The sequence below is a fragment of the Balaenoptera acutorostrata genome, chromosome 15 (assembly GCF_949987535.1).
Source record: "Balaenoptera acutorostrata chromosome 15, mBalAcu1.1, whole genome shotgun sequence".
In the NCBI taxonomy this organism is placed as follows: Eukaryota; Metazoa; Chordata; class Mammalia; order Artiodactyla; family Balaenopteridae; genus Balaenoptera; species Balaenoptera acutorostrata.
The window spans coordinates 71,335,363-71,360,747 of NC_080078.1; the positions used below are offsets into that span (position 1 = coordinate 71,335,363).

The following is a 25,385-nucleotide window of genomic DNA, read 5'->3' on the forward strand; positions in this document are numbered from 1 at the left end:
TGTTGACTAGGTCAAGACTGAAGACAGCGTTACAGCAACTACTCCCCACTCTCACTCCTCATTCCTTTCATCATGGCCTCCAATCTTCTCAAAAGCCTTTCCTTCCCCAAGGGTATGAATTCTCATTACAGTATTTTCTTCCCCAAGGGTATGAATTCCCATTACAGTATTTCTACACATCCTAACACAATTTTCTATTCCCAACCAAGGGAAAAAATCACTCCCTTGGGAATAAATCAGAAACCAGATTCATGGGGCTTTGCAGGCTACATTAAGTAGTTTGGACTTTATTCCAAGAAAACAGGAAGTGCTGAAGGGTCTGGAGCAGGAGTGGCATAGAAAACCCTCCTCCCATACCTGGGCACAAACAAGTGGTGACTGAGCACTGACCCTGCGCCTAATACCACAGATAGAAACACAAGGAAGACGTGGCCCTGTCTGTCTCGCAGGGCTCAAAATGGAAGACACAGACACGTAAACAAGTCACTGCACTGCAAATGCTCGCTAAAATAGAGGCGTGAATAAGAAGTTCCAGGAACCGAGGGAGAGTATCCAACAGGGCTTCAGGATGGTTTTTCCAATTCTAGTCCTTCCCTTCCGATTCTCTACAGAGGAACAATGCCATAAAAAACAGTTCTTACAGGTTTTACAACAATCCTGGAGAGGCCTGGGGCCAAACGTTAAGGCTAAAGAAAAAGGACTCCATGCTGGGACAAAAAGAACACTTATTGACATTATCCTAAACTAGTTTTTTGTCATTTGCGGAAAAGGAGTAAAACATGAACAATGAATTGGTAAGAATGTGCAGCAATCTGCTAAAATTTGATGGCATCTCAGTGCACTCTTAAGGTCTATCTAGTATTTGTGACTACATTTAAAAAATAATTTTTATTGCTTTTTTCTTCATAAGTTATCTGTATAAAATTGAAAAATTACATGTTAAAGAAAATAGAAATCACCACAATACCATCAAATGGAGAAAATTATGTCATCATTTTCACATACACTCAGACATTTTCTATGCATTATTATGGTGATTCTTCTCTCTTGTACCCCCCAAAATGGAACTGTCTCATATAAGAGCTTGACATTTTCAACTAACAATAGTTAACATCACTAAGCCTCTTCCTATGACGTTAATAATTGTCCTCCAATATCATTTCTACTAGCTGCACAGTATTGCATTCTGTGGGATGTATCATAATTTAACAAGTGTCTATTATCTAACATTTTGTTTGTTTTCAATTTTTCACCAATACAAACAACTGTTTGTCATAGCTAAGTCTTTGCACAAAGACTTGATAGTTTCCTTAAAATAAATGGTGGAAACAGAATTGCTGGGACAAAGGATAGGCAAATATTGAGACATGTGATGTCTGTTGTCATCCTGCTGTCCTGACAGGTCATCCTAAGTTATGCTCCTAACCAGTGACGACGACAGTGTCTCTTCCCTACACCTTCACCAGCAGTGGAAAATACTTATGTTTAAAACCTTCAAATATTTGATAAGTAAAAACTAGAAGATTCCCATTTTAATTTGCATTTCTTTGACTGCTAGTGAAACTGACTACATTTTTGTATGGTTGGTAAGTAATTTTCCTCTCTTTTCTGAATTCCCCATTAATTTGTCCATTTTTTCTATTTGGGATTTTGTATTTTTCTTTTTGAACTATAAGAGCATTTCTTATCATTAAAGCTATTTGTCATGTGTATATGTATGTGCATCATGCATGTGTGTATGCAAATATAAATAAGGTTTCCATACTGGGTAAGAAGAATGTATGCCTTGTATGTATGTGTGCATGTACATAATTAGGGAATATGTCTATGTACATTATGTACTTAAAGATTTATTTGTGGTATTTTCTAACTTACAGGCACTACAGATGTTTTGACATCCAAATCCATCAATCCTTCCTCTTGCTGTAGGTACCATACTTAGAAATACCCAAATTTATATATTTATTTACTTATTTTCTAACATTTTAGCTTTGTTTTTATTTTTTACACCCAAACTTTAAGTCTTCTTGCAATTGCCCTTTTGGGGAGGGGGGAGGAGGAAATGAAAGAACTGTGTGCACATTCCTTCTGTGTGTACATTCTGCCCTAGAACGTGACCTAGATGCACGTTCTTATGAGTTATCAGTTTATAAGGTTTGATCCTTATTCCTTGGTGGATAATTTGTTTTCTTTGGCTTAAATCTGGACAAATCTTGTCACAAATCAGCAGACACCTGAGCAATAGATCTACACAGGACTTCAACTTTAAGAAACTTAAACCCGGTATTTAATACTGCAAGAAAAGCAGTGATCAAATTAGTAAACATTGCTTCACCTCAGTAAAAATGTGCTTCATCTGGGCTTGTTTATTCCTAAATCGCTTGATCTTCTGTGCGATGCGAGGATCCTTTTCGAGTTCTTCCATTGTGGCCCATTTACAGTGTAAGTAGGAACTATCCAAAGACACACAAATTGTGAGACAAGCACAGAACCAGCAAACCATCAAGCTTTAAAGTGTTTCAATAACCAGGTGACTGTCTAACACAGCAGCAGTGGAGTGACTTGCTGTGGAACTGCTGGAGACTGGGCTTAGAAGGGCCTTGCCCTTCAGGACAAAAACAGAATACAAAACAATGCAGCAATTCCAAGCAACTGGTCACCACTCTGTGGCTTCTAGAGAAACTGGCTCAGAGCAGAGGGAGGGCAGGTATAGGCAGGCCGTCGTTAATGCACATTAGTGAAAGTGGGCACACAGCAGAGAAAGAAAGAAAAACGCCAAGTGGGGAGAAAAGTATAGGCTATAGGACCATGGTTCTCCACTCTGGGTGCAAATGGAACGGCAGAGGGAGTTTTTAAAACACACCAATCCTTGAGAACTACTCCCAGAGTATGAGCCAACGGGTCTTGAGTGCAGCAAGGACTTCAATAGTTTTAAAAAGCTCTCCAGGTGATTCTATACGCAGCCAAAGTAAAGCACTGCTGCCTAAGGTGAACTTGAGCCAATCAAGATCTGTGGGTCATGCCTTAGGGGCCATTCTTGGAAAATATAAAAGATAATGGTGTGATGAAAGAAGAAAGTTTTGTTCATTTAAAATACACATACAAATAATACATTAAATAGACGTACAAATTCCTATACTTGACGTAGAACAGCTCCAAGTCGAATGGGGGTTCTCCCGGGTGAACCTGTAACCAAAAGCAAGCAGTTTTCAGCCCAGATCCCCATGGATCACCCTTATGTGCCAAACGAAAAAGGTAAATCAATACTTCTTCCTGGTTTTAGAACATATTTCTCGAGGACATTTTCATTTTCCCAGGTCTTTTTCTGACAGGTCTGGAGCAGGCTTTCTAAAGGCTGAACACACGGTAAGCTATAAGGTTAGAAAAAAAAAAAAATGATCCTCCTGGTGTCATTCTTAGGTCCAGGCTGGGAGAGCATTCAGCTGATAAAGCCAAACTGGCCCAGGGCTCTGAGAGCTGGTGCAGAAGTGAGAACATGCATTTCCGGCGTCCTCCCAACCGTCCCCCACAAACTCCAGTGATGTTCACTCTCAAAGTAAGGAAGTCTACTTTCATAAATACTTGAGGTAAAGATGAAACTATGCCCTCACTGGCACCGGCATACTCCTTCACGCCAGAAATTTTCTCTAGAGGTTCTCTACACAGCCCTGAGACGTTGAAAGGAAAATATGTTTTCATTGGGAGTCTTTTCCCATCTCTTCTTCTTGGCCCTCTGATGACTTTCAGTGGGCTATGGCAACTAAAGGATCAATACCTTTTGCTAGGATCATAAGGAACAAAAAACATCGGTTTGGGCCATACTCAAATATTTCAGAATTTTATGTCTTAAAATCTTTCATGGAGGTGAAAATAAGTGTCAACTAGCCAAACAGTGTTCTTGCCTAGCTCTCAGTCCAGCCAAGAATGACCACTCCAGAAACATCTCTCCACAGAGGGTGTAAACTGCGCTAGTGATGTACAAGCCAGAAACATCAGCCACGAACCTCCTGGACAGTCTTAGATGCCAGGATCTTCTCAATGATGTTTGCGTCATCTTCTGGAGGCTCCTGGAGATGGAGGTTAAAGAGAGAGACAATTACAGCACCACAGGAGCCATGAAATAATTCTAGAAGAAATACTGTAATAGGCACTACTTTGTCCAAAAGTTCACCTTTGAGTACTGAGGTCTCCCTCCTATCAGCCCACAGAGTGATCAAAAGATCACACACATTCTAACATCTGGGCATAACACCCTATCACCTTCCCCTCCCAAGTGAGCAGGGAAGTTATTCTGCTTCTTGATTTGCTTCAGATTCTTCATTTCAGATCTGCCTTTAGCATCATTAAAATTGACCCTAAGACCTCCCTTCTCTGCCAAAACTGCTTACATGTTGCTGCATAAATTTTCAGAAAGGCCTAACATAGAAGAGTCTGGGGGCTTTAGAATCAGAGGGTCCCAATTCTGACACAATCCAGCTATTGACTTTGGGCTAGTCAATTAACACCTCTTAGTTCCAAGTCTATTAAAATAGGAGTTAAAAACACATATCTCACTGGGTTACTGGGAGGATAAAACGGCATGTGAAAACATTTTTTGGACAGTAAGCGCTATGCAAATGCAAAGTATAATTATTCTTTACTAAATTGTACCATCTTTCCCCTCTGTACCTGGAAATGGCTTTCTGTTTCACTGATCATCCATTGACTACAAATCCCAACTGGAAACAAATTAATTCCTTCCTTTCTGCCCTAGATACACATCAACATTTCCTAATCTCCATGAAATCTCTTTTGACAGAGTATTTGACTTAAAAAATCTGCATTTAAAAAACAACAAACTTAAAAAAGGATGCACTGGATCTACAAATATTTCTTTAAAATTTTATTTTGTTTTAACTTTATATAAAGGGTGCCATGGTGGATGTAATCTTCTTTAACTAAATATGATATTGCCAATATTCATCCATATTGTCCATGTTGCTTTAGCCATTCCATTTTAATGCTGTATAATATTCTATTGTATTAATAAACCAGAGTCTATTTGTCTTCTTCCTTTGATGGACATTAAAAAAAAAAAAAAAAGGATGCATTGGGTCACAACTCTCCTGTTAAATGTTCTTCCTCCGACTTTATTTGAGCAGTTTTATTTCCATCGTTTCATATGCACTACATAACCTTTCCAGATCCAGTATTTATCGCAATATGAGATTTAGAACAGCATATGAAAAGAACACTCATCACAACAACCCTAACTCTCAAAATAACTATTTGGGTTCCTTATCAGAACTTTCCAAAAGGATGGTTTATGCTGCATCTCAGTGCCCATTCTAGGGCTCAACTGTCCCAAAGTCATACCATTACAGAAAACATATTTTCTAAGAACTTAAATGAAGCTTTTCCCAGAAAGGTGATGGTAAAAAAAGATGAGTAGGGCGGATGGCAGAAAAGAAGTATGGGAATCAGCAGGCACTGACAGATGCTCCCAAAGGCTACAAATATTTATTACGTCCCCCTGGACACATGGCATTGTGAAGTTAATCCAAAATGACAAGTCTTTTCCCACTGCTCAACCAGAAGACAAGTGAACTGGGCCTACCATACAATAGAAGGATGGGGTGGGATACAGACTAAGCTTTTGTTTTCCTGACAGTATGTTTCTTCTGCTTGATTCTTCTGCACAAGTTAAGAAAAGGAGAAGGAGGCAGTTTACTGTGGATTGCCCGTCTTCTCCCACCACAATATAAGCCTTGTGAGGGCAGGGATCTTTATTTGTTTTACTCACTAATGTAGCTAGATACCTTGAAAAAGCCAGGCAACAGTGGGTGATCAGTGAATATTGGTTGAATGCTAAACAACAGGGAAGAGGAAAAGAGACACAGATGGAAATACACAAGGAAAGATAAAGCATTATTCTTAATCTACATCATGTGATTAAAAAGTCTCCCCCTTCTCCATATACCTGGACTTATCTTCTACTGTACAGATGGGTAACAGCAAAGGGCCCAAGCTAGATGTACTTTCCTGAGCAGTAAAATCACTACCCCAACCTTGCAGCCAAACAGAGCTCTGACTATGACAGGTGGACAGAGAACAAAGGAACAGGGGCTGGGTTACAAGAAACTAGATGAATGAACCAACTTCCTTCCTAACTTCCTACTTCATTTCCTTCCTAAATTTCTCCCACATTATTTATTGAGTGCCTTTTGTGTTTATGCACTGGTCTTATAGAAATAAATGAGCTACAGTCTTCATCATCAAGGAACTGCCAGACATGCTAACTAACACATGCTTTAAGTGAGGTATGGCATACATACAGCATGCAGAGATCTCAAGTGTACAGTTGTTGAAGTTTAAGTCCCACCAAGATCAAGTTATATAACATTTCCAACATCCTGGAAGACCCTCATACCCCCACTGGAAGTAACCACTATTCAGACTTCTACCACCATTGATTAGTTCTGCCTATTATTAAGTTTCATGTAAATGGAATCACATAGTGTGTGGTTCATTCTCCTGTATTACTGTGTAGTATTTTATTGTATAAATACACCACCATTTATTTATCCATTCTATTGCTGAGGAATATTTGGGTTGCTTTCAATGTTCACATAAATGCACTCATTTACCTTGGATATAACGTAGGAGTGGAACTGCTAGGTTATGAGGTTGGTTATATGTTTAGTTTTTTCTTTCAAATAAATTTATTTATTTATTTTTGGCTGCGCTGGGTCTTCGTTGCCGCGCATGGGCTTTCTCTAGTTGCGGTGAGTGGGGACTACTCTTCATTGCGGTGTGTGGGCTTCTCGTTGAGGTGGCTTCTCTTGCTGTGGAGCACTGGCTCTAGGTATGCGGGCTCAGTAGTTGTGGCTTGCGGGCTCTAGAGTGCAGGCTCAGTAGTTGTGGTGCACTGACTTAGTTGCTCCGAGGCATGTGGGATCTTCCCGGACCAGGGCTCAAACCCGTGTCCCCTGCATTGGCAGGTGGATTCTTAACCACTGTGCCACCAGGGAAGCCCGTGTTTAGTTTTAATGGATATTGTCAGAACTTTTCCCAAAGTGGCTGTAACAATTTTTACATCCAACAGCAGTGTATGGGAGTTGCAACTGACTTGATACTGTCAGTCTTGAAAATTTTAGCCATTCCCAGTGGATGTGTATTATCATCTCTTTGATTCACATTTCCCTGATAACTAAGGATGCTGAGCACCTTTTCATATGCTTATTGGCCATGTGGATATCCTCACTGTGAAGCTCCTGTTGAAGTCATTTGCCTATTTTAAAAATTGTCCTTTTTTGATTGGCAAGAGTTCTTTATATTTGTGAGAGTTTAATATATATCTTTATTTCTCGATAAGAGTCCTCTGTCACAATCCATACAAACATTTTCTACCAATCTATGGTTTGCATTTTCAACCTAAAAATGTATCTTTTGATGAACAGAAGTTCTATATAATCCACTTTATCAATCTTTTCTCTTACATATTTTTGTGTTGTTTAAGGAATCTTTGCTGCCACCAATGTCATTCATTAAGCCATATATGTGGTTGTAAATCTTCTTGTAGCCACATTAAAAAACAGATGAATCTGATTTTAACAATATTTTATTTAAACTAATATACCCCAAATATTATCATTTCAATATGTAATCAATGTAAAATTATTAATGGAATAGTTTACATTATTTTTCTCACACTAAGTCTTTAAAAATCTACTGTGTATTCCATACTTACAGCACATCTCACTTCAGACTAGGTATATTTCAAGTGCTTAATAGCCACACACAGCTAAGTACAAGCCATGCTGGGCAGTACATACCACTCTATTTTGTTCCATTGGTCTATTTGTTCTTATGGCAACACTACCCTGTCTTCATTGTGGCTTGATTACAAAGTCTGGATTATGGTAAGTATTCCAATTTAGTTCTTCCTTTTCAAGATTGCCTTGGCTAATCTAGGTCTTTTGTACTTCCATCATCAATTTCTATCAGAAAAACACTCTGCTTAGATTTTGACTGGGACTGAACTATAGACATCTTCACAATATTGAATACATGTATGTCATATATCGCTCTATTTATTTAGGTCTTCTTTAATTTCTTTCAGCAATGTTTTTCATATAGAAGGCTTGTATCCTCTGAGAGTTATTACAGGCTATCTAATACCTTGATACTATTATAAATGGTATTTTACAATTTTCCTTTCCTGATTTGATATTGCTAGTTTATATAAATAGTTTTGGTTTTTTTACTATATCGTAAATGGTGCCAATACATTTGCTCGACACAGGGTTACCACAAACATTCAATTTGTTTAAAAAAAAAAAGTGCAATATCTGTGAAGTGCAATAAAGCGAACAGCAATAAAATGAGGCATGCCTGTATTTTTTCTTTCATTAATTAATTAATTTATTTTTGGCTGCGTTGGGTCTTCGTTGCTACACGTGGGCTTTCTCTCTAGTTGCGGCGAGCGGGGGCTACTCTTCGTTGTGGTGCACGGGCTTCTCATTGAGGTGGCTTCTCTTTGTTGTGGAGCTCAGGCTCTAGGTGCATGGGCTTCAGTAGTTGTGGCATGCGGGCTCAGCAGTTGTGGGGCACAGGCTTAGTTGCTCCAAGGCATGTGGGATCTTCCTGGACCAGGGCTCAAACCTGTGACCCCTGCATTGGCAGGCAGATTCTTAACCATTGCGCCACCAGGGAAGTCCTGTATTTTTTTCTTTTTCCTTAGTTCAGTAGCCAGGACCTCCAGTGTATTTCTGAATATAAATGAGAATAATGGAATCTTTTTCTTACTCCCAAATTCAGAGGCAAAGTATTCAATACTGCACCATTTAATATAATATTAGCTGTCAGTTTTTATCTACTGACTTTTAAGATGTTCTTTCAGTATTTGGTTTTCTACAGTTTAAGATATGCTTAGTATGGTTTTCTTTTTTACATTTTTCCTGCTTGGGGGTTACCTGACATTGAATGTACTGGCGGATAGCTTCATCAGTTTATGGGAATTTCTGGCCATTCATTTTATCTTCAAACACTCCTCTGATTCACTCTCTCCTCCATGTCTAGGACTCTAATCAGATATGTATGTGTTAGTCCTTTTCACTGCACCCCAATTGCCTCTTTATCCGTTTATGCTTTGCTCTGTTCTTTCCATTCTTTTTTCTGTGTGTCAGTTTAGAAACTTTCTGTTCATCTGTCTTCAAAGTCACCAATCTTATCTTCTACTGTGTCTAATCTGCTTTTAAACTCATCCACTGTGTTCTGAATTTTATAAATTGAAAATTTCAGTTTTACAGTGTTGATCTGATTCTCTTTATAGATTCAATTCTCTGTTGGAATTCTTTACTTTAGAACTTATTTTGTCCATCTTTTCCTCTATTTTCTTTAACACATTAATCATGGTTATTTAAAAGTTCTTTTCTGCTAACTGTTATCTGGATCATCTGGGGTCTGCTCCTATCAACATATTTATTTTCTTGATTTTCAGTCAATTTCCCAGCCTTTTCGAATGTCTAATAATTTTTTACTGTATGATGAATACTGTGAATACTGTGAATAAAAGAATCATAGCAGCTACAAACAATATCTTCTACTACAAGTGTTTCCTATTTTCTCTTAGACAAACAGGGGGAAGGAGTAGGTCCCATTGGTCCAATCAGGGACTGTTGGGTCAGGACTGGGTTACTGCTAAGATTCAGTCCATCTCTTGTTTTACCTGTTCCTCGAGTATGAATGTCCAAGGTCACTGACTCTCAGTCCAGCAGGTCTTTTTACTCCTGAGCCCTGAAGTCTCCAATCCCAAGCAGGTTAAAAATCTCTCTTAAGGGAGAGTCAGGTTTTTTTTGCAGTAGACCCATCCTTTTAGTGAGATTTTATCTCCTAAAAGTAACGTGAGACTGTGAGATTTCAATCTGCCTTCTGGCTGAGCCACTAACTTCTTGGGCAACCCCAGAATTTATCAAATGTCTCCAGGGGAAAGCTCCCTGTTTTGGGAATTCCTTTAGTTTCCAATCATTTCACCAGCCCTGCATAATCAATCACCAGCAGGGTCAGATGGTTCCTCTTCAACCCAGAATAGTCTCTGTTTGGGCCCAGCCTGATCCTCAGCCCCTGCCCAGAATTGCAGAATGCCTCAAGAGAAGAAACAGTCAGCTCATCTAGGAATAGCTCTTCTCTGTCTGGAATTTTAGTTCATCTGATTCTTGTTGCTTCCACAGCTATCTGATGTCTTTAAAAATATGTCCTTTGCAATTTATCTTTTTTCCCCCCTTGCAGCAAGTGTTGGCCTGCCATACCCTACTATACCCTTACCTGAGAATAGAATCCTCCAACACTAACTTTTATTTTTGGAGTTCCCTAGGGCCTAGTTTTTGGGCTTTCTTTTCTTTTCTATCTATACTCATTCTCTTGGTGATCTCATCTGGTCTCATGGTTTTAAATACTGGCTATGTTGTGTTGGCTGCCATATTTATTTATCCTCTCCTATGATTACAGACTCCTTTATCTAACTGTTACTTGTCATCTCCACTTGAATATCTCAGAGATATTTCACACCTAAGATGTCCACAAACTAAACTCCTAGTCTCTTAGCCAACACCCCACCCCTACCCCTTCTACCTACAGTTTTCCCCAGCTGAGTTAAAAGGAACTCTATCCCTCTGGGTGTTCAAACCAAAAATCCTGCTGTAATCCTGACTCCGTTCTTTCCCCTCCACACACCCTATCTCATCAGCCAAGAAATCCTGTTGAGTTTACCTTCGAAGTACATCAGGAATCCAGCCATTTCTCACCCCCTCCTCTGCTTCTACCCTGGTCTAAACCACCTTCATCTCTTACCCAGATTATTCCCAACTGCCTCCTAAGTAGTCTCCCTCTTTCCACTCCTGTCCCACTAATCCATTCGCAACACGACGTTCAGAATGGCCCTTTTTATTAAGTCACTCTTTTGCTTAAACTGCTTAAAATGTTTTTCTTTTAACTTGGAGTAAAACCAAAAGTCTCCCAAAGCTCTACAGAAGCCCACAGGATGTGTACCCAGCCTCTCATCTCCTCTGTCACCTTTCAGGTCTCCTTGTCCATCCCTCATACACACCAGGCATGTTTCCACCTCCGGAACTCTGCTATTCCCTCTGCCTGAAACACTCTTCTCCCTACACAACTCCCTCACCCCTTTACTTCCTTCACTTCTTGGATCAAATATTACCTTTGTGAGGCCAACACTGACCACCCTACTTAAAACTGCAGGCTTCATTCCTGAATTCCGTATCACGCCTATTCTGATTTTTTTTTCCCATACCACTTACCACCATTGACATACTACACAATTTTATTATTTTCAGATTGATTATCAGCCTCTCCCTAGTTATTTCTACCCTTTGGAGGTTCTGGGATTAGCCTTTTGGCTTTCCATCCCACGTAGGTTCAAAATCTGGCAAATATCTGGAGGAGGAGATCGGTTGTGTGTATGCTGCAGGCCTCCTCTCCATTTGCTGTAGGCTCCCTCCACGAAGGCAGGGACTTCTGTCTCTTTTGTTCCTTGATGTTATCTCCAGCACTCAGAACAGTCCTTGGCGCTGAATAGTGGTAGGTGCTCAATAAATATTTTTGAATAAATAATGTTAAGAGATTCTGCAATACAACATGGGAATAGTAGTATAAAGCAAGTGCTATGGGAACACAGAGCCAGAGTACCTGGAAAATTAGGAGAGGCTTTGGAAATGAGTTGGCTGTCTATTAGCATTAAACTTTCATAATTGCTGAGCACCTTTCCTCCCTACTCCCAATTCTGTATAACCCAGACTAGCAAGCAAGCATTCATATGTGTACACCCATGCTAAGAGAACAACTGTCTCTCCTCACCAGCAGGTTGCTTCAAATAGTCTCTTATTCTTAGCTACCATGAAGAGCAGAAAAAGGTGGTTTCTGATGATAGGATTTTGATTGCTCTCAGAGTTTTTAACTAGGACCAAATCCAAGGAAATGTTAACATGTGGATGAAGAAAGCACAGGACTTTACTCTGAGGATTAAAAGGATGGAGGGTTTAAAGCATTCTTCATTATAGAAAATTTTCAAGTAAAAATTAAGGTATTTGAAATAAAAACTAATTTATTTTTTGGCACTAGTTAAAGAATAGGGGGAAACACACTAGTATTAAAAAAAAAATCAATGGTTATCATCAAAATACTGACAGCAGGTTTTTATCCTATCCTAATAAAAGGGAAAAAAGAGAGTAGCATTTCCAAAATACACATCAAAGTAGGAAGAAAACTGGAAAATCAGGATTTTTTTTTTTCCCTAAACAGAGATTGTGCATAAGCATGACCATGTGTGTATAAACACTCAGTGTATACAGATACACACAGATATAAACTAAATCTGCTTGCCAAACATACTTCCATGACAGCCATCTGTTCTCAAGTGCTTGGAGTTTTCTCAAATTATCCTTCAAAGGAGACCATTTTAGTTCATTCACTTTCATGTCAGAACCTCATGAAATTAAAAATTTATTTTCTTAGGGAAAATTTCAAAAATTTTCAACCCACATCACCCCCGACCTCAACCAACCACCTGATTCACTTCTATTCAGCGAGCCGTAAGGAAAGGCTCTAGCAAGAAGCAGCCACTCCAAAACACAAGCATTTACCAAGTGCCATGGAAGGTCCAAAGTAGCATCCAACAAGGTGCCCAGTCTCAGGGGCTTACACTCGGTGAAAGCAAGATAAAACATATTTTTCTTAGAAATGTACCAGTGGTAAATTCTAATCAGTGTGACAGTGACCCTAAGTCCAGCAGCAAGAGTGCAGGAAGCAAGAATAGCTTGGATTTCACAGAATAGTAATGTTTTAGTTGGGCCCTAAAGAATGGTGGCTCGTAAGAGGACTGCAAACAGGAAGGAAACTCGAAATGCACCCGAAGGATGAAAGCACCAGGATATGGGAAGCAGGATGCAGACTTGGAACACTAAGGAACCAGTCTTAGTAGAGAAAAGCATTACACAGAACGAGGAGTGGGGATAAACGAGGGTAGAGAGGTAGTATGCAGTCACATTCCTTAAAAAATCAGGCAGGAGTTTTGATCTAAAACAGAGGAGTTAAGAGGTAACCACCTTAGATTCTTGAGTGGGACACTGAAAAAAGCCAAAAACTTCTCTGGTATTATGGGAGAATGAGTCTAGTAATGGATTGGGAAGGACAGGGACCTGGGGCAGCGAACGACAAAAGTGCGAACTGTGGTCATTTGAACACTGGCCTCAGCACAACAGGTGGCAGCAGAAGCCAAGAGGAAACAAAGACAGGAGACAATCTGAGGAAAGATGCGGGGTGGGCAACGGTGGTGTGGCCAGCAGAGAAATGGGAAGAATGAAAACCATCCTCTCGGGCCGAGTGCATAGGAGCCTAAGCACTGAGTCACACGGGCTGGTACAGGGCTAGAGCCATGCCAGCCAGAAGCCGCTCTGCCAAGGGGCCTGCCCACGGCTGTCGGTGTCAGAGTGAGATGTGGATGAACACCAGTGGGGAAACTATGCCAGTATGAAGAACTGGAGAAAACAAGAGCCCGAGAAAAAAGAAAAACACTTCACTCTTGTCTTTCTAATCCAGGAGTTAAGAATCACACCTGTTTCTGTAATAAGTTTTAAGCATAGTTATTCATTATTCACATATTAAATAAATACATGACAAGTACAACTGAATGCAAGTCTTTATGTTAGTTACTACCCAACATAAAGTACTACCTATGTTAGGTGAAAATTGTGATAAATTAAAAAGTGAGGCTTGTTTTGTAACAGTTTACAATCTAATGGCGGGAACAATCAGCAGTGATATTCAGAACAGAATGGCAGAGGCACTGATGAATCAGAACAGTCACAGGCTGTGAATAAGTGTTCACAGGCTGTGAACAAGTGTCCGGGGGACATCAGGCATAATATAATAAATACTCCACAAAACAGAAGAGGGAAAGTGCCATACTTTCATCTGAATAGTTCCTGGGGGTTAATGTAAATTTGACTTTACTGAAGCTCTTTCATGCCAGAGAGATACATAAAAAATTAAAAAAAAAAAAAAAAAAAAAGATTATAAGCCCTCCCTAACGTAGCTCATGGCTTAGACGAAGGAAACAAAAACTGGCCGGTGTTTAAAGGACAGTGACGAAGTTAAACATATTAGAGTTAGACAGAGGAGGGGCACTTATCCCCAGCTCAGGGCGGGCAGGGAGCTTCCTGGGGGAGGTAACAACCGCGCTCAGCCCGCCAGGCACGGGAAAGACCAGACAAAGCAGAGGGTACTGTCTGCAAAGCAGCAGAAGGAGGCAAAGGAGAACACCAGGGGTGGATGTCTCATTCAAATTCAAGTCCTTCTGTCCCAAAGGCAAAATCATACAAACCACACAAATTGTAGGAGGCAAAAACGGAGACAGCCTTGGAAAAATCTATACACTAAATGTACCATAACTATGAAAGTCTGTCTCTGTTCCAGGCACCGACATCAGTTTGACAAAGAATAAGAAAGCAAAGAGTCACAGTCAGGCTGGAAACATACTTCCAGCCCTAATCCCATATCTCAGCCAGGGGACGGGCCTCTAGACCCCGAAGCAGGGCTGTGCTAATCTGCCAGTCCTGAGTTAGACTGAATCATGCGTAAAGATGTTTTTAGCAACTCACCACTAGGTAAGCACTGCTGAGGTTGCAATTTGGGGCTGGGACAGGGGCCAGCAGCCACAGAAGTGGGCTGAGCGTGCTGATAAGACACTACAAAGAAAGCAGGGAGGTAGCAGTGGAGCCTTTTTGGTGCTGACTGCACACCCTTCTCTGCCCCAAGCTAAAGCCAGCAAGCAGGCAGACACCCTTCCAAAGGGCCTTGGAAAAAGGATGAAGGAAAAGCCTCATCTTCTTCCACTGATTTTCTGTGCCACTGGACACTCTGAGGATTGCTTGGAATCCTAGATGAGATCCCTGATTTCGGGGCTTTGTGTTGGCCTGGGAAATCTCTGTTCAGACCCCCCCAGGAAGCCCACTATGTAAAACAGGTGCAAGTGGAGGGCTCCACAGAGCACTGACCGCGCAACCCGCTCGACCCCGCGCAGGCTGTCCAGTCTGCCCTGTGGTGTGGAGGCCAGAGCCACATAGCTGCCGTGCTAAACATCAATGCCAAAACCACGTACCGGGCCTCTGTCTTGTTTAAATTTAGTCACAATTTTTGAGGCGTAATTAATGCAAATTCAGATTCCAGCTTATGTTTCACCACTATAAACTTTCTCTTTGCTGCACCCTTAAGAGGACAGAAAGAGCCTTGTTAGGATATATATAAATTTCCCGAATTATTTCTGTCTGATCAGCTAATGCTGCCCTTCAGGCACCAGGGGAGAAGACAGAACAACAACTGAAATATGGTTAATGACTTGGGCTAAATGGCTACTAGGAGAAAATAAAATCCCTTAGACTGTTTTAACTACCAAACCAACCATAAAATCTCCAAGGAAGGGAAACCCGCTGTAAAACAATGTAATCCTATCACTTCACAGCAGTCTTGCAAGGGCTATTCTTAACTATGTGCTTGAAAAGTAATCTTATGTGAAAATGCATTACTCTGGAGGCAAGGTGGTTTACACAGATAAAGCATCATGAGCTCCAGTAGCCAGCCACACAGTGTCCAGGAGGAAGGACAGGTATCTGTGCTATTGCTGCACACGCAGAACATGAATCCTGCCAAGTCAGCAACAGCGACTCCGTAACAAAAGACAGCCTGTGTCTCAGAACGTGCTGCCGGCAACGAGGCGCCTCCTACACGCACAGCCTGTTTCTTCTCTTGCTTCTGATTCCTCCTCTGTAAGCTCCTTGGCACAGACCTCCTCCTTCTCCACATTTACCCTCTGCCTTTCTAGTTTCGGGGGTCCCAGGTCCTAATGCTATCCTTTTCCTCCCTGATACTGCTGCCAATGGAAATTCCTAAACCGCATATACAGGCATCCTGCTTCTCTGCTCGAACCCAACGATGCCTCCTGCCTCCTGCCCCTCATTCAATCCACAGTATGAATGAAGGCCAAATACTTTAGCTGACAGCCAAAGCCTGCATAACATGACTCTTCCTACCACTCCAGGCTTGTCTCCCACCACTCCTCAAATCAGACCCCACCACCTGGCCGAGCTCATCAAGCTGCCATACCACATCCTCCGGGACCATCAGGCTGTGAGGCTGTGGTCCATGTCAGAAACGCCTCCCCTAGTTCGAGCCCTGGCCTGGGAAGATCCCACATGCCGCGGAGCGGATGGGCCCGTGAGCCACAACTGCTGAGCCTGCGTGTCTGGAGCCTGTGCCCTGCAACAAGAGAGGCCACAATAGTGAGAGGCCCGTGCACCGCGGTGAAGAGTGGCCCCCACTTGCCACAACTAGAGAAAGCCCTCGCACAGAAACGAAGACCCAACACAGCCAAAAATAAATAAATAATAATAAAAAAAAAAAGAAAGAAACGCCTCCCCTAAAACCCTGACCTCCCTCTCCTGTCCACTTTTCCTTCTGTGTAGCCACTGCATCCAGCACAGACTTCTAAGACCGCACTTATCACAATATCAGCACAGCCATATGCCTCTTCTCCCAGATAAAACTCCTTGGAGGCAGGGACCATGCCTTGATACTCATCCTTGTATCCTAGGACCTGGCCCTGCAGTGGACTCTCAATACACATTTGTAATCCAACTCCCAACTGTAATTACTAGTTCATGTGATTCCATTCATGGAACAGCTATTTACTATGTATCAGACTTTTACATTCTAATGGGAGAGACAAAGAAATAAAATGAAATCAGACATCAGAACACAATTATAAGCTGTAATAAGAGCTATGAAAGAAACAAACAGGAGTGAAATAAAGAAACATTAGGATGAGGGGCAGGGATCTACTTTAAATGAAAGAGTCATGTAAAGCATGTGGTAAAGAGCATTCCAGGCAAAAGGGACCATACAGGAAAAGGCCAGTAGGTGGGAAAGAACTGCTAATTCATGGCATTAAAAGAGGCAAGTCTTTTAGCTGGAGAGTAATGAGAGAGATGGCGAAAAGTCACGTATCTGAAAAATGAATTTGGTGAATTACGGAGAGTGTGATGACAGAGGGGCCTGCTAGGCAGAGTCAGGAGTCTAAACTTTATTCTAGGTGCAACAGGAAGCCACCCGAAGGATAGAACCAGCAGTTAAGGTGATCTAACTTACGCTTAAAAAAAGAGCCACAGTACAGCTCCATCAAGTACTCAAAATGACTGTCCAGCCGAGGCCAGCAGCCCAATCTTAAGGCCGTACCTCCGCCTGCCAAGCCAGTGTAGAAGCTGAGAGGGCAGATGTCCGGCCGGCTCCAAGGACGGCGATGGTTTCCCCATCATCATCCACCACTTTGAAGTCCAGGTCCTCGTTGTATTTTCTGCGCTTCACTTGCCGTCCTGAGCGTCGTTTCTACAGGACAAACACACCCGCCAGAGAGACTATCTGTGAGTCAGAGGGAAAAGCTTGCACAAGGACACGCTCACCTACACTCACTCACAATCGAAGGAGACCTCTCTAACTTCGCAAAAAGAATCTTCCCTAAACATAACTCTTTTCAGAACTAAATTCACTCAAAATGGGACCCAGGTGAGGGAGGGGAGCCAAATCACCAGGATCCAGTGAGAAGAAGGTGTAGCCTCAGAATCCAAGGAAACGTGTTTTATGCCTCATTGCTTCCCCCACCCTGCTTTCTGGAATCGGTTTCTATTCCAGCAAAACAGGGATGGGAAGTAACTTCATCATCTTTGAGGTCCCTTCCAGCATAGCTGGAAGCTCAGGGTTTATGACAATGATTTAATAGTTTTTTTAGTTTTGATTTTTTTTTGTGTGTGCCAAATTCACCATACTTACCATGTACTTCTAAACAACTAAATAATACCAATTTTACTAGGACTTATTCTGAGAATCTCCTAACACCCTTTGAAATGCAAGCAGACATCTTAAGTGTGACCAAATAAGATTCGTGACTCACCATGAAAGGACTCATCTGTAATTAAGTAGCTTGTGACCTTTTAGAGAGATAACATTCTACAACAAAGCAACCCAGTGGCTTTCCTCAAACAGTAAAACACATGGTTCATCTCTACATACACATCATATCCAAGCAGTAGGAACACTTCTGGGAACCATTCACCAGCTAGCTTACTCTTAGATACTTAAACCTTACAAAACAAAACGAAAAGCCAAACCTCACCCCCCCTTATCATCTAAAAGATACCTCCTGGGGCTCTCTCTGTGTTCCCATCATTCCTTCACTGTGTCACCTCTATGACATTTAATTTTACATGAAGGATTCCACATAAAAAGCTCTCCCCCCAATCCCGCGTACAGATCACCATCCTAGAAACACTGAACCCCCTGCCAACTCCCATCAACCTGATGGACTTGCTGCTCTGCCCGTCAGGACACTGAAGAGCCACTAACCCAAGTTTACAGGCAGTGAAAGGGGGTCTCTGATCTGACACTCCAGACACTACTACTTATTTACCACTACGACCTTAGGAGCTGACACCTTCCTACAACGAAGATCACCTAGGAATCTATGAGAGTCCAGATGATTCTTAAGGAGCAGTAAGTTGGTCTTACCCTAAATGGCCCCCATGCAGTAGCACAGCCCAGACAAACTGCTGTGGATGTCAGAGGAAACAGCACTCTCAAATATTAGAACTCACGTCCAAGAGAGGCAGCCTCAACTCAGACAGAAAATTCCTACCAATGTCCTGGGCACACTTTGGCATGTTTTCAGAAATCTCACTTAGGTGGGCAACTCCTTGTTTCCATGTCTCCTTACCATCTTGGCAAAATGAATCCATCCCTTACTTCTCCAGCATCTGGGATTATGAAAGTGTCCTTGTGTAGACTGGCCCAGCACGCTGAGCCCTAAATGTATTACCTACACAGCAAAACAGGCCCTCTGAGCCTTACCTAGTTTGGATCACAATTCCACTTTCCACATTCACTCTTACTGCGGCCTAATATCATGCTACTTTGCAAGAAGGAAGCAAACACCACTAAAAAACTGGGAGATTATTAATGTAAGGACCAGGATGCTAAAGAAAAGCCTGTGGTCCGTCACCCACTAAAACACTGAAAGCCCAGCCCAGGTCTGTGTGCCAGAGATGCAGGCTGGAGACAGGGAGAGAGGAGTAACAGGATCAGTGTCAGCAAGACCCCGCCCGGCAGCCGTCACGCCCACCAGGGCTTCCGGGCACAGCTGTACCTGGCTGTCTGCAGACTCAGTGGACTCCTCGGGACTCCGCAGGGATGGGTTCGGCAGGCCCTGATCCAGCTCTAAACTCTCCACTGTGGTTTCACTTTTCCTTTTTCCTTTCTTCTTTTTCTCCACTGGGGTTGGTCCTTGCTCCTTGCTACAAGGAGAAATTCAGAATTAAAGCTGTTGGGCAGTTTTTAAAACTAAGATTTCTCATGTGATTACAGTTTTGATAGCACATCCTGGAATTCTTGGGCCAGGATAGGCTTTAATGGAAAATCTACAAGAGTTTCTTCCCAGAAATTTGCAGAAATATGGGAAGAAATATCTACACAGGTTGATGCAAAATTCACTTTTTTTTATACCCCCTATCATGACTACTATAGATATGATTAATGTGATAAGAAATAAAATAATAGGAACATCTCCAAAAAACCTCACTTTCAGTTTCACATAAATGTCTTTTCTAGGAAGTTTAATTGCTTCACAGATATTGAGAATCATCCACTTCCAATCTCCCTTTAAGTTACATGGGAAGAGACATCTCCCTAATCTGTCATCACCCTCTATTGAGAATGGTCTATGCATAAGAACTTGGAGTGAGTACCAGGAGCTCAAAACTGAAGACAACACTGCCCAGCCCCTGAGGAGGTTGTAATGACAGAATTCCTACAGACCACCTAGAGCTATAGCCCAATGCAGCAGATGGATGCTTCTTGGGAGAGGTGGAAATGGGCAAAGTCCATCCACCTTGAAAGGCCCTGCTAAGATGGCAACATCTCTAATAAGCCTTTTCGGGCCCTGCTGGCTGATAAAATCTCTTTTCTACACTCCCAAGCACCTCAACTGTGCTTTGTATAAGGTATTCAAACTTTGATCTTTCACCAAAGTTAGTCATTACACGTGACACCAGGCTCAGAACCATAGAGGACCTGGGATCCTCTGCAGTGGCTCGATCAACCTTTGCTGAATGGATGAATATTTTACACTTCTCTGAGCTGTCCTATCAGACTCTAAGTTCCCAGAGGACAGAGAGTATGCACTTGATTAAGTTCTGTATTCCTCACAGTGAGTAGTCTTATACCTAAAACATACTAAGTATTCAATATTTACTGGATAGATAGATGGATGCATCAATGGATAGATACGATTACGTGTCATCGGGGAGATTTGGGAAAACGCATTTGAGCAGAGATATATACAGAATTTTGATAGACAGAAAGACAGGAATAATAATAATTACAGCTAATTCGTATATAACACCTACTACATGCAGGCACCGTTCTCTAATCCTTTACACGGATTATCTCCTTTACTCTTCACGACAACCTTGTAAGGCAGATAGTATTATCAACCTAATTTTATCAAGAGGCACAGTGAGTTAAGATTTCCAGGGTAACATGGCTAGTAAATGGTAGAGAAAGTATTTAAACCAGGCATGCTCGTAACCACCATGGCATTCTTGGGGAATGGAAGAGTGTTAAAGGCACATTTAGTAAAAGATAGCCTGTGTGGTTGGATGACAGGGCAAGTGAACAGAAGCACTAAGTAATGGAGCTGGAAGGAAACCAGGAGTACACGAGGACAGAGAGCTGAGACTCACCCTGTGTGAAAAGGGCATGATGGCGAGCCCGGGCAAGAGGGAATGAAGACCTAGGCGAGATAGGCTCAATGAAAACTCATCGGTGAAAAGGATTTGAAAGATCCAGCAGAAGTAGTACCAGTAAGTCTTGGCAGAATGTGGAGAATGAGGAAGAGCCACGATTACTGGTATTTCCCATCAGGTGAGTTACTGGAAAGTGTGGGGGAAGACAGGGACACCACCGGCCTCGTTCAGAGACGGGAGATCCAATGGGATGAACCCGTAGCGGGACAGCACCCAGCGACAACGGGCAATCACCCATCACATGAGCGCAGACCCAGCCCACCCTCGATTCCCTGGGCTGAAGACTGGCTTCCCTACCTATCAGCAAAGTTCTTTATGAAAATTTTTTTGAGGAAATGAAACTCAAGGGATCCTGCCATTTTAGAGAACTGTACATTTTAACAAGAGACCTGTGCTCTCAAGCCAGGGAAAAAAGCACTTCTTGTCAGTTTCAGGACAGGAGACTCAGGTGAAACAGTTTAAAAAGATGCCAAATTTTCACGGGAATATTTCTCTCATGTTACATGGCTTCTCGCTGAGAAAATTACATAGCAATTTATATTCTACAAAGCACTTACGTGCTTCTGTCTCACTGAACTGTTACAACCACGGGGCCATGAGGGAGCCAGGGCACATGAGCTTCATATTCCACATAAAGAAACAGGTTTAAAAGCAACAAAGGCCCCAAAGTTAGCAGCCGAGCAGAGGCCTGCGCTCAGCTCATGTGACTCACGGCCTGTCACTGTTTATACCATATCATGTTTCCTGGCTCCTTTTTTTTTTTAACCCCAGGCTCCCTTTCAATAAATGCAAAAACTTCAAATCTCCTTTAATCTTATTTGAATCTCAAAATTATGACCAAAAGAATTGTTAACAAAACATTCCAGTGACCCAAATATACAGAAAAATTCATAAATCCATAGTTGGTTCTCTTAACAAAAGAAGGTCTGTGCTTAATTTTTTGGACACACGTTTAAAGACAGCTAACATACCGAAAGTCACCATAATGATCCCGTGCTCAGAACCCCATTTAATCTTCTGTAAAATCTTAAATCCTTCTCCCAACATCTGAAATCAATTTTATCTATCTACTAAATATAACTTCATATTGGAAAACTTTGTCTGTATATGTTTAATCTTCATTTTAAATATTTGTATATAGATGGGCTAGAAACATGCTTCATTGTGAAATATCCCACTGAAAACTAAACCAAGCTCAAGACACAATTAAGGAACAGAACCTCCTCAAAACATTTTTTTTTAAGGAATTTATTTTTATTTTTTGGCTGTGTTGGGTCTTGGTTGTGGCATGCGGGATCTTTTGTTGCAGTGCGTGGGCTCCTCTAGTTGTGGCCTGCGGGTTTTCTCTTCTCTACTTGTGGCACGCAGGCTCCAGAGTGCGTGGGCTCTGTAGTTTATGGTGTGCGGGCTCAGTAGTTGTGGCACGTGGGCTTAGTTGCCCCACGCTGTGTGGGATCTTAGTTCCCTGACCAGGGATCAAACCCGCGTCCCCTGCACTGGAAGGCGGATTCTTTACCACTGAACAACCAGGGAAGTCACAGAACCTCCTCAAAATATTAAACCTTACAACAAGGCTTGTATATATTTGCCTTCCATGTTTTCAGAAACAAATTAAGTGATGAAAGTAAGGAGGAACTGTAGTCAGGCACTTCCAAAGTCCAGCCTGGGGCACCACGAGATTTCCTAGCCAGAAGCTGAGGGTGGGGTGGAGCAGAGGGATACGTCTTAAATATATGTCAGTAAAACTGGAAAATGTCTAGTGACACCTACTTATCTATCTGGGGGTAAACAAGAAGATACTCTACCTGGGAAAATCTTCAAAGTGATTTTCTGGAGGTTACCTTTGACAACAGAATCAATTTTGAGTTCCAAAAATTCTTCCTGGAGCTCTTCTGATAAAGACAAATATCAGGAAGAAAAGGTTTCTTATAAGCTTATAAATGGGATTTTCAAATAGGACATCAAGAAAGTATCACCTGAATTCATCCTCCAGGAAGACTAGGTGAAATGTGTTTTTCCCATCTTTGGAATGAGCTTTGAAAACGTTATACTTGAGTTTTATCAAATGAAGACATTTTAACCTCCACGTTGTTATACCTACAGATGCATTTGGTCCATGAATGTTTTGTTTGCTCCTTGAAGTTCTACGTTCTTCAAAAATAGTGGTCAAATAATATGTAACAAAACTATGTATGTATGTATGTACCCTTTGATCCAACAATTCCATTTATGGGAATATACTCTACAGATACACCTCCAACAATATGAAAATATATATGTACGTGGTTATTCAGCATTATCTGGTAATTTCAAAATAAGAAAAAAGACTTAAATGTCCAAACATTAGTGCTGAATAAATGAGGATACATACAAAGGAGTACTATGTAGCTGTAAAAACAATTAAGAAAGAATTCTGTAAACTAATATGGAATGATTTCTAAGATACATTGTTAAGTGAAAAAAGCAAAGTACAAAAGAGTATAGTAATATGCTACTTTTTGTGAAAGAATAAAGAGGAAGTAAGAAAACTTGCATATATCTACTTACTTTACAGAAAGAAACACAAAGAGGATAAACCAAAAAAACAATGATTATCCACAAGGGATAAGTGGAGGGAATGGGGTGGAAGGAGTGACATTTCTCTATCTTTTTATATAAAATCTGACTTTTGGAAGCATGTTACATATCAAAAAATTTAAAAATGAAAGATGAAAACAAGCTGAAATAAATGAATCTAAGTATTTCAAATGAAAACATAACCACACTGAACAGATGGAAAAAAAATCTCATTAATTTATAAACACAATATCTGACTATATACTTTCAGCTTTTGGGAGAAGTAGGGAGAACAGCAAACATATCCTGAACTCTCTTTGGTAGGTGTATAGGTGAAGCAATTCTGAAACCATTTTAGTTGTGGTATAGGATTAAACAAATGAGTAAATGTGTTGGTGTTAGGAGCTGTGGTTCTCACCCAAGAAGTGGGAAGACATAAATATGAAATGGTGTAAGGCAAGGAAGATATTGTGGGATGAATCTAAACTGGAGGCCTCAGTGTAATCACATGTTTTCTAAAATAAGTATCTGTATGAACACATGCACATAAATGGGTACATATGCATTATGAATATACTGTGTGCATGTAGGTGTGTATATATGTGCATGTACGTATATGTACATGTGTCTGTCTTGTGTATTTTTTCCCTAGCTTTGACAACTGAAAGAGCTGAAAAGCAGAGACGCTCCAAAAGCAATGTGCACACACAGCGCTCAGATTTTGGTTTCTAATACCAAAGTTCCTCACAAAAATGGCTGATTCCAAGACAGGGAAGTTATAAGATCAGCCTGAAACATCTTGTTTTGTCAGAGAGTAAAGCGAGTGCTCAACAAAATTAAGGCAGCACATCAAAAAGGCACAGGAGTCAGCTTAAAGAGCTCACGGTCACAACTGGGGCCATTTGAGCACCAAAGTAATCAAGGTCAGTAATGAATTATAAGCCATTGAAAACAACAGGAATCCATTCCAATGACAGATAGACAGATAAATAATGAATAAATGAGGGAGAAAGGAAAGCTCTTGCTTATAGAATACAAACAGTAAATGGAGAGGAATCGGTGGAGTTGGAAAATCATTTTGTAACCACTGTCGTAAACATACGTACAGTCCAGAATCATCAAGGAATGCTAAATCTGGGGGGAGAACAATTTGAAGAGGAACAGGATATTAGCATGATCTTACGGTGTCTTTCCACAGATTGCGTATTAGTTGTACATAAACAAAAGCAGTAACTAGATAAATGGTTACACATAAGAAAATAGTCTTACTCCTAGGAAAGATACACTGGAGTATTTAGGGATAAAAAGGCATGATATTTGCAACTCACTCTCAAATGGTGGAGGAAAAAAACATATAAATATATATAAATATAAATTATTCTGATATATATCTATTCCACGGCTGAAGTGGATACTGTTTGTACAGCATCTTTTTGCTGATAATCAGTACTGATCCCCCAAACCACGACGGTGAACAGAAGGTCAGGATGGGCTATGGTATCCTAGTTCTTTTACCACAGTGATGGACACATGACCCAGAGAGGCGAACCTGGGACTCCTTCCTTTAAAAAAAAAAAAAAAAAGATTAATTTTTGGTAGGAGTGGGCGGGAAAATGAATCTCTTTCCTCCTAGGTTACAAGGCTGTTAAGCTATGAGCCCACCGTTACAGGCTGGCACATTTCAACCTTGAGAAGGAAAGCAGTTGTCAAGGATGGAGCTGACACTCAAAGAGATGCAGAAAGGCGGGAGACAAAGATCTCTGTGGAACCCTCAACAATATAGCCCTTGGTTCTGATTCCTTAAAACCACTGAACTCACTTGTTATTATTATTTTTTAACTTAATTCAAGTTGGGTTTATGTCACTTGTAACCAAGAGAGTTCTAAATAATACAAAGGCCGAATAATCTCACCATTTAATGGCACTTGA

The 25,385-nt window shown here is 41.2% G+C and overlaps 1 protein-coding gene across 4 annotated transcripts in view; it reads right to left on the reverse strand.

The window, feature by feature from the left end:
* The window catches only part of CHD6 (chromodomain helicase DNA binding protein 6), a 211,379-nt gene that overhangs the window by 96,367 nt on the left and 89,627 nt on the right, over nucleotides 1-25,385 (reverse strand). For all 4 annotated transcript variants that reach the window (XM_057528676.1, XM_057528677.1, XM_057528678.1 and 1 more), the window contains 5 exons: nucleotides 19,244-19,391; nucleotides 17,284-17,433; nucleotides 4,005-4,067; nucleotides 3,128-3,186; nucleotides 2,336-2,453 (listed from right to left, as the gene is read on the reverse strand). In XM_057528676.1, coding sequence (XP_057384659.1) covers nucleotides 2,336-2,453; nucleotides 3,128-3,186; nucleotides 4,005-4,067; nucleotides 17,284-17,433; nucleotides 19,244-19,391 — 538 coding nt within the window. The remainder of the gene's footprint in view (nucleotides 1-2,335; nucleotides 2,454-3,127; nucleotides 3,187-4,004; nucleotides 4,068-17,283; nucleotides 17,434-19,243; nucleotides 19,392-25,385) is intronic.